This window comes from Notolepis coatsorum (genome assembly GCF_963971535.1).
Source record: "Notolepis coatsorum genome assembly, chromosome: 8".
Taxonomy (NCBI): domain Eukaryota; kingdom Metazoa; phylum Chordata; class Actinopteri; order Aulopiformes; family Paralepididae; genus Notolepis; species Notolepis coatsorum.
The window spans coordinates 132,673,363-132,689,254 of NC_140172.1; the positions used below are offsets into that span (position 1 = coordinate 132,673,363).

General features: G+C 39.2%; 1 protein-coding gene and 1 pseudogene across 2 annotated transcripts in view; one reads left to right on the forward strand and one right to left on the reverse strand.

Moving 5' to 3' along the window:
• cnih2 (cornichon family AMPA receptor auxiliary protein 2) overlaps positions 1-2,453 on the forward strand; it is a gene marked incomplete at its 3' end in the record, with an annotated part of 46,762 nt that extends 44,309 nt beyond the window's left edge. The window contains exon 6 of the mRNA XM_084319896.1: positions 2,426-2,453. Within this exon, the coding sequence (XP_084176022.1) occupies positions 2,426-2,453 (28 nt within the window). The remainder of the gene's footprint in view (positions 1-2,425) is intronic.
• Positions 1-15,892, reverse strand: part of LOC311233335 (sodium/calcium exchanger 1-like) — a 194,989-nt pseudogene that overhangs the window by 100,998 nt on the left and 78,099 nt on the right. The gene's annotated exons all lie outside the window — the stretch shown is intronic.

Consider the following 15,892-nt stretch of genomic DNA (forward strand, 5'->3'; position numbering starts at 1 on the left):
ACACTCCAAGCCAAACCGGAAGTGGCGCTCTGTGCATCGAGGAAATTCCTCCGGCAGTAATATATTGTAACGTGGATCTAGATACACACTCGAGTGCATGGGATCGCTTTCGAAACGCAATAATCAATATGATTTCGGCGTTTATTGCGTCATACAAACGGGAAATGGATCTAGCAGATCGACGTCAAATAATTGGAATATTTTTCCTCCAGTCTCATCGGCGAACGGTAAGAGGAATATAACGTTATTTTCAGCCCGATTGTTTATTAATTTCACGGCAATCCATCTGATCAACATATCAACCCATACTAAATAAAGCCGTTACTGACGATCAAGGAATTATAAACGACCCCCCCCCTTTCCTTCACGCATGATGAAGCATAATGTATACCAATCATATACATTTGAATTTTTTTATATAGCATGTATAGGAAAGAAACGCCAATCGATAATCTATCATATGCGTCAGGGCCTATAACTCGTGTTTTAGGAATTACTGCAGAAAACCTTAAAAACATACTTATATTCTCGACGGTACTAACAAGACAATGTATGAATGAAAAAATATAACGTTCCAACATCCGGAATGATAGATACACGCTGTTGAATGGGCCATAGTAATGTCGATATAGCTATAATATTTAAAAAGTTATAGCCCTGCAAAGAAGGTAAACAGGCATAGGGTTACAGCACTGGCAGACTGGGCATAAGGATGGGTACAATGCATGGCAGACAATGTGTTAAGTAATGTTGCGATTCTTTTTCAAATGTAACCAAGAGTAAAGACCCTAACCCTATCAAAACAGCAGTGAACGTGTATATTTTCAGCACAACGTTTGTTTACCAATGATTTTAAAGGAACACTCCAACATTTTGGGAAATTAGCTTATTTGCCACCTACCCTGGAGTTAGACAAGAAGATACATACCTTTTTCTTCTCTGTGCATGCAGTAGGAGTAGGAAGACGTTGGGAACTAGGCTAATGGAGGAACCTACTTCCAGTGACTGACGCTAAGCTAGGCTAACGGTGCACGTCTTCCTACTCCTACTGCATGCACAGAGAAGAAAAAAGGTATGTATCTTCTTGTCTAACTCCAGGGTAGATGGCAAATAAGCAAATTTCCCAAAATGTTGGAGTTTTCCTTTAAGTAGGGATGCTCGATATTGGCTTTTTTACCAATACCGATATACCGATATTGTCCAACACTTAATTTCCGATACCGATATCAACCGATACCGATATATGCAGGGTTCCCCCCCCCAAAAACTGAATAATTTCAGGTAATTAACATTACATATCTCTTGTTGTGGAATTAACACAACATTATGCATACTTTTGACAATAAATAAAATCAGAATTTGTTCTTACTTAAAGGTTATAGAAATAAAAGATTATTTTTTTATTTAAAACCGATACCGATATTTTCCGATATCACATTTTAATGCCAATATCGGCCGATAATATCGGTCGGCCGATAATATCGGACATCCCTAATTTTAAGTGTTATTAACTAAATATGAGCTTATATAAATCGTTGTGCATTGCACCGGACGGACGATTTAGACGCTAGAAGAAGCACTCATGAAATCGTTGTAGTCCTAAGAAAGAGGATACCCAGGGCTTTCGATTAACACCATGCTAACATTGACCAGACATGACAAATTCACTGAGCTCATTCAGCACCTTCTTGAGATCACATGTACAAAAAATCTAAGCAAATGAATAAAGGGCAGATGATTTACAGGGGGTTTTGTAGATACAGTACTGAATTTTGCCATCCGGACACATGCAATTTGAAATATGAATATAGAATATAGACAAATAAGGCCTATAAATGACCTTATTGTGGCCAAGTCATACATATTTGGATCAGGCCCAGTCTCCTCTTTCCAAGGGCAGAGTTCAATCTGGATTTAGTACCACCAGGCACCCGTGACAGGGCAGCAAATACCGTGAATGAAATCTACTGTAAGTACAGCTACATTTTTCATCAGATTGAGTTGTGTGTTTTTTCTAGACATTCACAGAAATGTAAAGAAACAAACTCTGTTCTATTTTATGGCAATAACGTTCAGGTTTGTTTGACCCGTGAGATATAATTACGAAAATAACGTCAGAATGTTTCGCAAATAATATTTTCAACAGCTTTACAGAGGCTGGTGTGAGCTGGGTAGTGTAGTTTTATGAAATTGGCTACATTTAAAAAAGATACGCAACATTAATTCATATGGACTGTATTGATCTATTTATGACGTGATATTAATTTCGTACCGGTACCGGATCGCTCCGGCTTAAGGGGTTAATCGACATGTTCCACATCAATATAAATGTGCCAGAGTTAGTTAGTGAGCTAGTTTTCATCTGTAGTATCTAATAATATTCTATTCTGTTTCCCTATTTTCTTGTGTTCGTCTGCATTTGAAGTATGGTTTATGCCTTGGTGAGCTTCTAACAGCGACCACGGGCCAAGAGATGCAAAGGAACCATCTTAAAGTAGGAGATGGAGGCATCTGTGGCATCGCTCTTTCCTTCTCCCCACGTCTTCGCTCCATCACTGGTCCTTGTCTGCTGGTCTTGGTCTATCCTGAACTCATCTGGGACGTACCAAGTCGTATAAATTGTGCGTTTGAGTCGTGACACGTGGAAGTAAGCAAGTTATAGGACCAGCACTCCACAAGGATGCCCGCTCGCTCCAATTCAATTTCTGCTCCTATCTAGCGCTGATCCCACGGTCACTTTTGAAATTCAGTGTCATCGTGTCCAGGCCTGATGGACGGACACTTCTGAGAGAGAATATGAATGTAAAAAAACATTTAGCATCAACTAGATTCTCTTGGAGATACTCCTGACACTTGACACGTCAGCACAGCTGGCCCACAGGCTTGTGTGTTTACTGTAGGTGAGCACAGCTGGTCCACAGGCCTGTGTGTTTAGGTGAGCACAGCCGGTCCACAGGCCTGTGTGTTTAGGTGAGTGTGAATCACTGTTGCCTGCCTGCTCCACTGTTTATTGTGACAGAAAACAGGGAAAGATTAAATCCAACAGCCCAGATACTGCCAGTGGGTTGTTGTTGTTGTTTTTGTTAATAATTGATGATGATGATGATTATTATTATTATTATTACTATGAAATGAAACCAACAGAGCAGACATAAAAGAATGCTTTTGTTTCCTTGATTTGAGCCCATTACCCGATTTGACATAAATGATCAAGGGCTGCTGAGTCTTCGCTGCTCTGCCGGATCCAGACCCTCAACCCACTGTGAATGGCTAGAGGAACTATACAGGGTAACATACAGTTTTGGCAAATATTAATAAGCTATTATTAAAAAATGTATTGTTAACTAAGTTAATTTTTTCAATATAAGTCTAGTAATGTATGAATTAGTAAATAAAATATAGTATGTTCTGATGAGTAAATAGGGGTGGGATTAAATAAGTGTATGCTTCTTCCCACTCCTTTTCAAATATGTAAATGACAAAAAAATTATTTTAGTTTGACTTTTTTGTTTGTTCTTTGTTATTTTAAATTTCTTTATTTTTTATATATACATTTATTATTTGAACGGCTTAAGGCTATATATGTACTTGATGTTTGTTTGTTATGTTGCATATTTGAAATAAACCTCAATCAATCAATCAATCTCCAAATACTAAGGAACTATACAAGCCAATTTATAGAGATATATATTATTTGATTTCTAAAAAGGTGTGCGACTTCCCGCAAGATAATTTGGTATTCTTCCATATCAATCAATCAATCAATCAAATGTATTTATAAAGCACATTTCACATGACGCGTGTCAACCAAAGTGCTGTACAGAGGGTAAATACACAAGATACATATAGACAACAATCACACTCCGTTTTATGGGAGGGCACACAGGCAAACACATGCTGGTGACCGGACCGTGAAAGTGTAAACGGGCTGTAGGCAATATAATAATCATCCCTAATTTCAAGTCAGTATTTTGTAAAATAACTGTTTTATGAACCATGTTAAATCGAAGGTCTCCTATTATGAGGAATGTGTTTTGTGTAGTCGTGGTATGGATTTGGCGGTCCGGAATATTACTTAGGTTCTGGCCAGGGTCTCTTAACCTGAAAGAGGTCTTCAGATTAGGTAGCAAGCTGTTCGGAAGTGTTGCTCTTTGTGATGTCCGTTGGCTTCAAATGGGTCACAACGCGTCATTTAAGATATCAGAGCCCATGGAAGTTTGTTTTGCCGTGGAATTATTGTAATTTTAGCCTTTCTTAACCCTCCAGCCACCCTTCAAAAAACCCACTACATGTCTCCCTAGTGACCGAAACCGCGATCTCATTAAAAACATATCTTTTTCATGTATTGTTCCAATTTATTTTCATGAATATCATTATTAACTTCAGTCCTCACCATACATATCGAATATTTATTCATTTTCAGGATTTTAACAATTTTTTAAATTAGGGTTAGTTTTAGGGTTAGGGTTAGGGTTAGGGGGTTAGGGTTAGGGGAACCTGTTAATTTCTGCGACTAGGGTGGAAGGTGTGACACTTATTGTCCACACGCTTAATAGTGATTTTTGAAAAAAATAAAACATGGATTATTGTAATGTAGGTCAAAGATGTGATACTGAGCTACTTTCCTGGCATACATAAAATATAGCCAACGCTATCCACAAACACACGTGAAAAAAAGGCTATTTGACCAGAACTGCGACAAAGGTGACTGGAGGGTTAATTATATACTGAATATCTGAGGAAAATTTTGATATTCCCAACGATAGCATCCGTTTCCTCTGTCATTATACCATTAGCGTTTAGCTAAACCGCTAGCCTCGGCGGCTTCAGGACGCGTCTCCCATGCCTAGCAATGGTGTCCTCACGACATTAACCACTTGAGCGGCAGACATAATCCTTGGTATAACTGCTGCCTTGAGATGGAACTCGTTATTATTATAACTAACCAGTTCCCTCTGAAGGCAGCAGTTATACCAAGGACACAAGCAATCAATAAGCTTTCATTAACAAATTATCTGTAATTTTTGGAGCTAGGAACACTGCCTAACTAATCTTGTAAAATATGTTTACTTCTGGATGTGCGGGAGCCAGAGAAGTTGGATACAAGGGAAGAAAGAGAAAATAAAGCATGCAAATTAGATTCAGATTCAAGGTTTTGATTCAAATAAAATTTAAATAGTTTGAAAATATCCTAAATATGAGACCTTGTAAAGAAATTCAGCTCGGAGGAGGAAAAACTGATTATGTAACTATCCGAGTCTCTGGATCCTCTTTTGAGTGATATTCAAACGCTTCTTTAAACTGTGATCACATTGGACGCCTTATAGAACGTGGCTGCACCTTTTGGTGATTTTAAACATTATTATTCAGGATTATCATCATAACTAATTTACTATCATTACCAGAGGACCAGACAACACATGCCAGCGACCACCTGGCTCGTTGACTCAAGACATCAAAGAACCGTCTGAATATCTCAGGATACAAAAAGGAATTATCATTTAAGAGGATGCTTTGCCTCGGGAGCTGGAGGTCGTAATGCCTGAGCATTCAGACTGAAGTATTATCAGTATAAGTATTATTATTAGGCCATGGCAGGAAACACAATACCTAGACTTTCCAAAGAGCTCCGTGCTCAGAGACAGAAGAGAGAAAACGTTTAAAATAGAACTAAAGAATATTGCTGCTGTCAGATAAGAAACCTTGTATCTCGGAAGAGTAAACGTATAGGTATTAGGAAAATATTGTAGATTTCCCAATCATGACCTTGTGATTCTGAAAATACAGAATGAGTTTCATCAACTCTGAGGTCATTCAATTTCCTCGATGCAAAGTGTGTCATGTACTGTCTGTAGGTGAAAACATGACCTGACCCCAGCGAGCACCAGGCCTACTACCTGCATTACAATACAATTAATTACATTTAACTACTACCTGCATTACAATACAATTAATTACATTTAACTACTACCTACATTACAGTACAATTAATTACATTTGACTACTACCTGCATTACAATACAATCCAATGAATTACATTTAACTATTTCCTGCATTACAATACAATGAATTACATTTAACTATTACCTGCATTACAATACAATACAATGAATCTAATTTAACTATTACCTGCATTACAATACAATGAATTACATTGAACTACTATTACAATACAATGAATTACATTGAACTACTACCTGCATTACAATACAATGAATTACATTGAACTACTACCTGCATTACAATACAATACAATGAATTACATTGAACTACTACCTGAAATACAATACGATTAATTACATTTAACTATTACCTGCATTACAATACAATGAATTACATTTAACTATTACCTGCATTACAATACAATGAATTACATTTAACTATTACCTGCATTACAATACAATGAATTACATTGAACTACTACCTGCATTACAGTACAATTAATTACATTTGACTACTACCTGCATTACAATACAATCCAATGAATTACATTTAACTATTTCCTGCATTACAATACAATGAATTACATTTAACTATTACCTGCATTACAATACAATGAATTACATTGAACTACTACCTGCATTACAATACAATGAATTACATTTAACTATTACCTGCATTACAATACAATGAATTACATTTCACTACTACCTGCATTACAATACAATACAATGAATTACATTTAACTACTACCTGCATTACAATACATTTAATTACATTTAACTGCTACCTGCATTACAATACAATTAATTACATTTAACTACTACCTGCATTACAATACAATACAATAAAATACATTTGACTATTACCTGCATTATAACTTAAAATACAATACAATGAATTACATTGAACTACTACCTGCATTACAATACAATAAATTTAATTTTACTATTACCTGCATTACAACTTAAAATACAATACAATGAATCTAAATTAACTACTACCTGCATTACAACTTAAAATACAATACAATGAATCTAATTTAACTACTACCTGCATTACAACTTACAATACAATACAATGAATTACATTGAACTACTACCTGCCTTCGGCTGGGAACCCAGGATGAGTGACGAGGTCTTGGCCTGGCAGCAGTGACTCATCTGAAGCTCGTTACCGTGACAGGTGTGAAGTAGGTCGTCACAATACGCATGCTGTTGCATTCTGGGAGACCCGACATGTTGATGCTTCAGGTTGTCATCCACCGCCGCCTCACTGTCAGGGTTGGGGCTCAGCAAATGAAAAAAACAGAAATTGCAGTTTATTTGCTAATTACTGAGCATTCATTCTGAATTTTTGTGATATTATCTTTTCAACTGTGTGATTTTAAACAACTGAACATTCTGGAAAACTAACATGCTGCTTGTCTTGATGCGGTTGTTTTGAGAATCTTGTGGCTCGTGTTTCTACTTGAATTGAGAGTTTACAGCGTACAGTTTTCTATGCTGTGAGCTGGTTTCATGAAACCCATTGAAAAGCCAACGTATAACTTCAAAGTACACAGGTTTCGATCTGAAAATGAGTTTTTCTTTCAAAGTTGATGCTTTCAGAGGTTTCCACCTGACTGCAACAATGCGCTGGTTTTACTTGTTGCAAAAACCACGGTCATGATATAGTCGGCTGGACTCAACCCTGTACGATGTGATGAGCAGAAGAACATGTAACTCATGGGTTTTCATAAAGAGTCAGTCTTGGAGTGGCAGTAGCTGTTGTTATGTTAAGGTTTAGACTAGGGATGTTTTTTACCGATATCCGATATACCGATATTGTCCAACTCTTAATTTCCGATACCAATATCAACCGATACCGATATATGCAGGGTTTCCCCCCCCAAAAAAACGGAATAATTTCAGGTAATTAACATTACATATCTCTTGCGTGGAATTAACACAACATTATGCATACTTTTGACAATACATAAAATAAGAATTTGTTCTTACTTGCTTGCCTGGGTAAATAAAGGTAAAATATATTTTTATTTTTTAAACCGATACTGATCATTTCTGATATTACATTTTAATGCCAATATCGGTAGGCCGATAATATCGGACATCCCTAGTTTAGACCTATGGAAGCCTTATCAGAGGTGAGAGGGAACACCTGAGATATCAGAGGTGAGAGGGAACACCTGAGATATCAGAGGTGAGAGGGAACAGGAGATATCAGAGGTGAGAGGGAACAGGAGATATCAGAGGTGAGAGGGAACACCTGAGATATCAGAGGTGAGAGGGAACAGGAGATATCAGAGGTGAGAGGGAACACCTGAGATATCAGAGGTGAGAGGGAACACCTGAGATATCAGAGGTGAGAGGGAACACCGGAGATTCAAGTTAAACAGACAGTTTGCCATACAATGAAAATCTGACTTTGCTTGTTCGCCCTTCACACAAAATCACACAATACTTAAACATATTTAAAATACAAGCGAGTGCTAGAAAATAAGGTAAAAATAGATAAATATAATATATACAAGGCACAGTGAGTAACATTGCACGTTCCGATCAGTATTTACATATAAATGGAGGTGACAGTGGGTCACAGCAGCAGTTAAAAAGTTAAGAAGAGAGATATCAGAGGTGGGAACACCTTGTGATAAAGAAAATTCTTGTGCTGTTGCCTTTAATTTTCTGTTTATACTATGTTTCTAACTATGTTCATTTTATTTTTACTCTGTATTTAATTTTCTATTAATAATTAAATTTTTTAAACTATGTTTTAACCCTGTAGCACTTTGGGATCCTAGTGAACGAAAAGTGCAATACAAATACAATTTATTATTATTATTACAGAGGTGATAGCCTGACATTTGGTAGCAGCTCTAATCTTTGGTAGAGGAGGCGCTAACTCTTGCTAGCAGCAATAGCAGCCTCATCTTCAGATTGAAGCGCATGTATATTTGAAGTTATACACTGGATTTTGAAGGTCACAAAACCTGTTTACAACACAAAGAAATGTGTAGTCTTTCAATTCAAGCAACAAAAGAGAAAATTGGATTGGAGATATTTTAGGTTTTCGCCCGACAACAGCGCCGCTACACTCTCTCAGATAATCCAACCAATCAGGGAAGCTATTGGGGAGGTAGAGTGTGTCTCGTCAGTCACACCTGTGTGAACTCTTGTCACTATGGGGCGGGGGTTGTGTTTTTATTGGGACATCTTTCAACCTTGCTCATTGCAACTGTAATCGTCAGTATTGTTTTAGGTAGGTATGTCATGTATACAGTATGCGTTCCATGCACAAAAACACACTGCCTGGATTGGATCCAACCTCAGCTTTTATTTTCACTTAACTCATTAACCATTAACAAGCACTTATGGACACATATAAGAGGGAGGAGCTTGAGCAGTAATGTGACTGACTAATACATAATTTTTCTCATTTGGATAATTGGATATATAAAAAACTGTACTTTTATTTTATTTTTCATTGTTATATTATTTTAATTTGTATTCAATTATAATGTAAAATATTGTAAGGAAGTGGCAGGGCTTGATACATTTTTTACTTCCCCCTGTTCCTTCTCGAACACTTATTGTATGGAAATAGTCTTTGACTATTTACCTTTTTGTTTTTTAAACTTGTTTTATGTTTCTATGTTCGAGACAAATCAAAATCAAACCACGTGACCTTTTGAGTTCTGGCATTCAAGGGTCTGGCACGTGTCAAACACCTTGATTAGACTGGCATGTGTGAAACACCTTGATTAGACTGGCACGTGTCAAACACCTTGATTAGACTGGCATGTGTGAAACACCTTGATTAGACTGGCACGTGTCAAACACCTTGATTAGACTAACAGCTCAGAACTATATCCACTAATCCAGACCCTTGACAGCTCAGAACTCTGCCAATAATGTGTCTGTTTTGGACAATCACTAATCAAGCACAGAAACTGGGGCAAGAGGAGGAATACAGCTAGATTGAATGTCATTGGTTTATCAAAACAAAGCATTTTAGGAAACTATTTGTATCTTTTATACATCTATCATCACTGTATGCTATTGTCAATGTGTTGGTGAGTTAGTTTGTATTAATTTAGAATACAATATGATGTGCAGCTCATAAATGGCTATTCACATGCAGTAACGTTATTCTAATAAAAATTGCTTTGGTCAAAATAATTTCTCTAGAAGTTTATTGTATGAACCTTTATTTACTATGTATTGAGTGCAAAAAGTCTTGTGACTAGTTATGAATTATTATACAACAGGTAGTTCCGACCACGCATTGTGATTGGTCGAGAACGTTCTAAACCGTGAGTATATTCATGATACACTCACTGTTAAATCACCATGAATATACCACTGCGCTGGCTTTAGAATGTTGTAGAAAGTTTCAACTGCCATTCATCAAACAGAAACTGTGTCAACATGACCTACTCCGCGGACAACGTTAAGATTGATTTAACGTACCCGTTAACCATAAACGAGTGGATAGATAAAAAGGACAGGCCTACATCTACCGGTATTCAGAAAAACAGCATTATTAGACAAGCCAATCCAAGGAAAGATGACCTGGACGCGTGAACACTTTAGGCAACCAACTTGCGCTTCCGTGTTTCTCTGATTGGCCGAGCGCCTTCCGCGTTTCTCTGATTGGCCGAGCGCGGCTCCCCCTTAAGCTCCAGGAGAGAGGAGAGAGGCTGAAAACCTGCAGTTCTTGCCCGACTGATGGGAGCCGAATCCCGGATCCGATTTTTCTGATGAATACCCCAAAACATGGAGGTCCCGAACGCATGGAAGTATTGATTGCGCCGTAATGAATCATTAAAAAAATATATCGTTAACTGGAATATGTTGTGCCTTTACACATATGTTGGATTATGTAATTGGTTTGTCATGACAAACTAATAAAAAAAATTGCGATTTACCCAGTGGCTACAACAACACACAGTGACTACATGCGTGTTGTTGTAGCCACCGGGTAAATCGCGATTTTTATTAGTTTGTCATGACAAACCAATTACATAATCCAACATATGTGTAAAGGCACAACATATTCCAGTTAACGGTATATTTTTTTAATGATTCGTTACAGCGCCATCAATACTTCCATGCGTTCGGGACCTCCATGTTTTGGGGGTATTCATCAGAAAAATCGGATCCGGGATTCGGCTCCCATCAGTCGGGCAAGAACTGCGGGTTTTCAGCCTCTCTCCTCTCTCCTGGAGCTTAAGGGGGAGCTTAGTATTCCTGCCTCTGAGGAGCGCGTCGCGGCTCATGCGCATGCGCGCGCTCGGCCAATCAGAGCAATTCAGAGCAACGCGGAAGCGCAAGTTGGTTGCCTAAAGTGTTCACGTGACCTGGACGCGCTGGAGAAAAGCCACAATGATATCAACAGCACCAAGTCGACGGCCTGGGCATTGAACTGGCCCAACTCCCGGAACTGTCCAAGGTGCTGATCCCCCAAGGTGCTGATGACTTTCTCCGACTTTCGCTTGCATTAGACTAATACGTCATTCGTTTGCGTTGCCAAGCTTGTTGATAGCCTACTCCATTTGAAATTCCATAGCAACAAGACATCTTTAGGAACTATTTCTCTATGCCAAGTTCACTGAAATCGATATAAAATACCCTAGACTTGTCTGTATTCATCCTATATTTTCCCGACGCAACCTGCTGTATAAAAGCAATAATACACTCGAAGCCTGTGGGATGTCATGAATATTGCCACGGCTGTGATCTGACTCGAGCTTCGCTCTCGCGACTGCGGGCGCATCACAGACGTGGCAATATCCATGACATCCCACGGCTTCTCGTGTGTTATTGCTTAATTATTGGCCTAAAAGATGCTTTACGTAGAGCACAAAGACTCAAAACATCAAGTTAGCTTGAGTAACGTTCCATGGGTGGTTTCAGGCTGACAGCAAGCTGGCTCTTTACTCCCTCTGTCTGAAAAGGGATTATAATTGATGGCATAATATCCCTCATTGTCGCCATGGAAACGGAATGATGTTAAACTGTCTCACTGTAAGGATCTCACTCAAACTGAATCTAGCTTCTGTGTGGCTGCAGTGCAGGTTATGCCATATTTTAGCAGGTTTATGTATGTATGTATGTATGTATGTATCTGCATACCTATGTATGTAGAGGTAACAGGCAAGGCTGGTACAACAAATAAATATATATTTTGGTCATTTTATCAACAAACCTGCCCCTATACATGTGGACATATCCACACACACACACACACAGACACACACATATACACACACACATAGACACAAAGCGATGCACACCTCAGGGTAGAAAACAGGGACAGGATAAAAACACAAAGTGAATATAATGTCCTTTTATATTTGGAATAAGGGTAAAAAAGGACAAAAGGTAGATATGTTGATTCACACAGGACTGGAAACAATATTCTCTCTGTCTGTCTGTCTCTCTCTCTTTCTCTCTGTCTATCTTTCTCTCGCTCTGTCTGTCTCTTTCTCTCTCTGTCTGTCTCTCTTTCTCTCTCCCCTTCTCTCTTTGTCTGTCTGTTTGTCTCTCTCTGTATATCTCTATCTGTATCTCTCTCTCTGTATCGCTCTCTGTCTCTTTCTCTCTCTCTGTCTGTCTCTCTCTCTTTGTCTGTCTGTCTCTCTCTGTATCTCTCTCCCTGTCTGTATATATCTCCCTCTCTCTCCCTGTCTGTATCTCTCTCTATCTCTCTCTCGCTGTATCTCTGTGTGTGTGTATCTCTCCCTCTTTCTCTGTATCTCTCTCTCGCTGTATCTGTGTGTGTTCGTGTGTGTGTGTGTCTCTCTCTCTCTCCATCCTCAATTCATCCTGGCCTTGTTTGTCCTCCTCAGCACCATCCCTCGCTGCTTCCAGAGTGCCGTTACCATGGAAACTGGTTACAATTGATGCATTTCAAACACAATTGACATACACATTTGGCATGTACACACACACACACACACACACATACACACACAGACAGAGTGATCATTATGCAATACACACAGAGGAAACTATAAAAGAAGGAAGGGTCATGATGTTAGAATACCAGTGTTCTATGCTCTGCTTGGTGTCAGTTCTATTGACGCCTATAGAGGATGTAAATAATATAGCAGCTATCTGAGGAAATATACACCAACCAACATATCAAACATTAGGACAACATATTAAACATTAGGAGGTAGCGCAGTCGTCTGGTAATCCAGAGGTTCCCGGTTCTATTCCCGCTACTCCCGGGCAGCATGTTGAAGTGCCCTTGAGCAAGACACTGAACCCTGAATTGCTTGTAAAGTGCTTTGGATAAAAGCTGTTATATAAATGCACCATTTGCGATTTAAACGGGCTTGGCACAGAAAATAATATGAGGCTTTTTATTTTAGACTTCATTTGATAGAATAGAGGACAGGCATATACGCATTATGCTTCAGCCTGTACATTTCCAGTCACTGCCAGAATCAAAGACCGTTGACACTCAAGAATGATTGTACATATTGTATTGTGTGTGATGACTGAATAAAATTACTACTACTACTACTAACTGCAGCCTGCGACAGCTGGAACCAACTGGAACCAACTGGAACCGACTGGAGCCGACTGGAACCAACTGGAACCAACTGGAACCGACTGGAACCGACTGGAACCGACTGGAGCCGACTGGAACCGACTGGAACCAACTGGAGCCAACTGGAACCAACTGGAGCCGACTGGAACCAACTGGAACCAACTGGAACCAACTGGAGCCGACTGGAACCAACTGGAACCAACTGGAACCGACTGGAACCGACTAGGTACATACAGGCTCCATTAGAATCCAGAGACAGAAACACAAGTATTTAAGTAAATAGATAGTAGATAGTATTTAAGTAAATAGATAGTAGATGGTATTTAAGGGCGTTTTCACACCTAGCTCGTTTGAAGCTGTTGTTCCGGAACCTGGAGCGTTTACCCCCTATTTCGGTTCATTTGGGCATATGTGAACACAGCAATCGCATTCTGTTGCGGAACAAAACAAGCGGGCCGAGACCGCCTAGAGAGGGTGGTCTCGGCGCACTTCCAACCGAACCCCAAGCGACTCGTACGCTGTGAGAATGCAATCGACTTAACAAACCGACACAACTCACTTGCCATACTGTATACGCGTTGCATGATGACGCTTTCGCATTGAATTGTGGGCGGGATCAGTTTGTAGTCTTTAGGCAGCTAGATCGGTAAAGTTAGCTATAGACCACTGCACTTCCGCGTTACATTGAAATCGGGGAGGAGAGAGCGGGGGGAGAATATGAATTAATGTGGATGAGAGCCGTGTTGTAAGTGGTTGCAGCTACGGCTGTGGGGGTGCTGGAGACATGATCGAATAGACTTTTGTGCGCCTGAGTTTCCTGAACACGGCGCGACCCATTCCTAATTGATCAGAACTAAACCGGCCGATTTACATCACAGCTCTCATCCACATTCATTCATCTGCTCCCCCCGCTCTCTCCTCCCCAATTTCAATGTAACGCGGATATTCAGGGTTAGGGGGGGGGGGCACACCCCAAAATCTGACCAATGAGTGACAGTTTGCTCGCACGTGCGTTTGTTTTGGTCAGCTGTTAACACAGCCGTGTGAACACAAACGAACTAAGGGACAAGTGCAACATTGTATCATTATAGTCCCTGTGTCTCCCTGAATCGGAACAAAGCAAACGAACTACAGGTGTGAAAACGCCCTAAGTAAATAGATAGTAGATGGTATTTAAGTAAATAGATAGTAGATGGTATTTAAGTAAATAGATAGATCATATTTAAGTAAATAGATAGTAGATCATATTTAAGTAAATAGATAGTAGATAGTAGATAGTATTTAAGTAAATAGATAGTAGATAGTATTTAAGTAAGTAAATAGTAGATAGTAATAGTGAAAGTGGTTTTATCTTCTGGTTGTAACCTCGTCTAACTGCTGCACTCATGTTTTCACATTCCAAAAAAGAGCAACAAGGATTATAAATCATGCTGTGTGTCGCGAGCATACTAACCGATTGTTCTTAAAGTGACAGACTTTAGAATGTATGGGTTTAGTGAAATCTAGAACTGCTCAAATCATGTTTAAAGCCAGAAGCAATTCATTGCCAAGTCATATACAAAAAGATTTTCATGGACAGAGAGGGAAGTTATGATTCATGTTAAGTAAAAATGTCCTACTGTCTGCACCACTCTTAAAAACATGTGCATTTCAGTTTGTGGGGCAGCATCATGGAATGGACTACAAGTGGAAATGAAACAGAGCAACAACAACACAGTTCAGAAATAGATACAGAAAAGCACTGCTAGACAAATACAGAACTGAGGAACGATAGATAGTCGCTCTCAGGGAATGTTTTGATTTATTCAAAACTGAAAATAATGGTTGTCTTGTTGGGGCAGTAAGAGAGTTTTATTCTAAATGATATTGTCAGAAAGGGGCAGTAAGATAGTTTTATTCTATAAATGCACCATTTGCGATTTAAACGGGCTTGGCACAGAAAATAATATGAGGCTTTTTATTTTAGACTTAATTTGATAGAATAGAGGACAGGCATATACGCATTATGCTTCAGCCTGTACATTTCCAGTCACTGCCAGAATCAAAGACCGTTGCCACTCAAGAATGATTGTACATATTGTATTGTGTGTGATGACTGAATACAACTACTACTACTACTAACTGCAGCCTGCGACAGCTGGAACCAACTGGAGCCAACTGGAACCGACTGGAGCCGACTGGAACTAACTGGAACCAACTGGAACCAACTGGAACCGACTGGAACCAACTGGAACCGACTGGAACCAACTACAGCCGACTGGAACCAACTGGAACCAACTGGAGCCAACTGGAACCAACTGGAGCCGACTGGAACCAATGAAATCTAGAACTGCTCAAATCATGTTTAAAGCCAGAAGCAATTCATTGCCAAGTCATATAAAAAGATTTT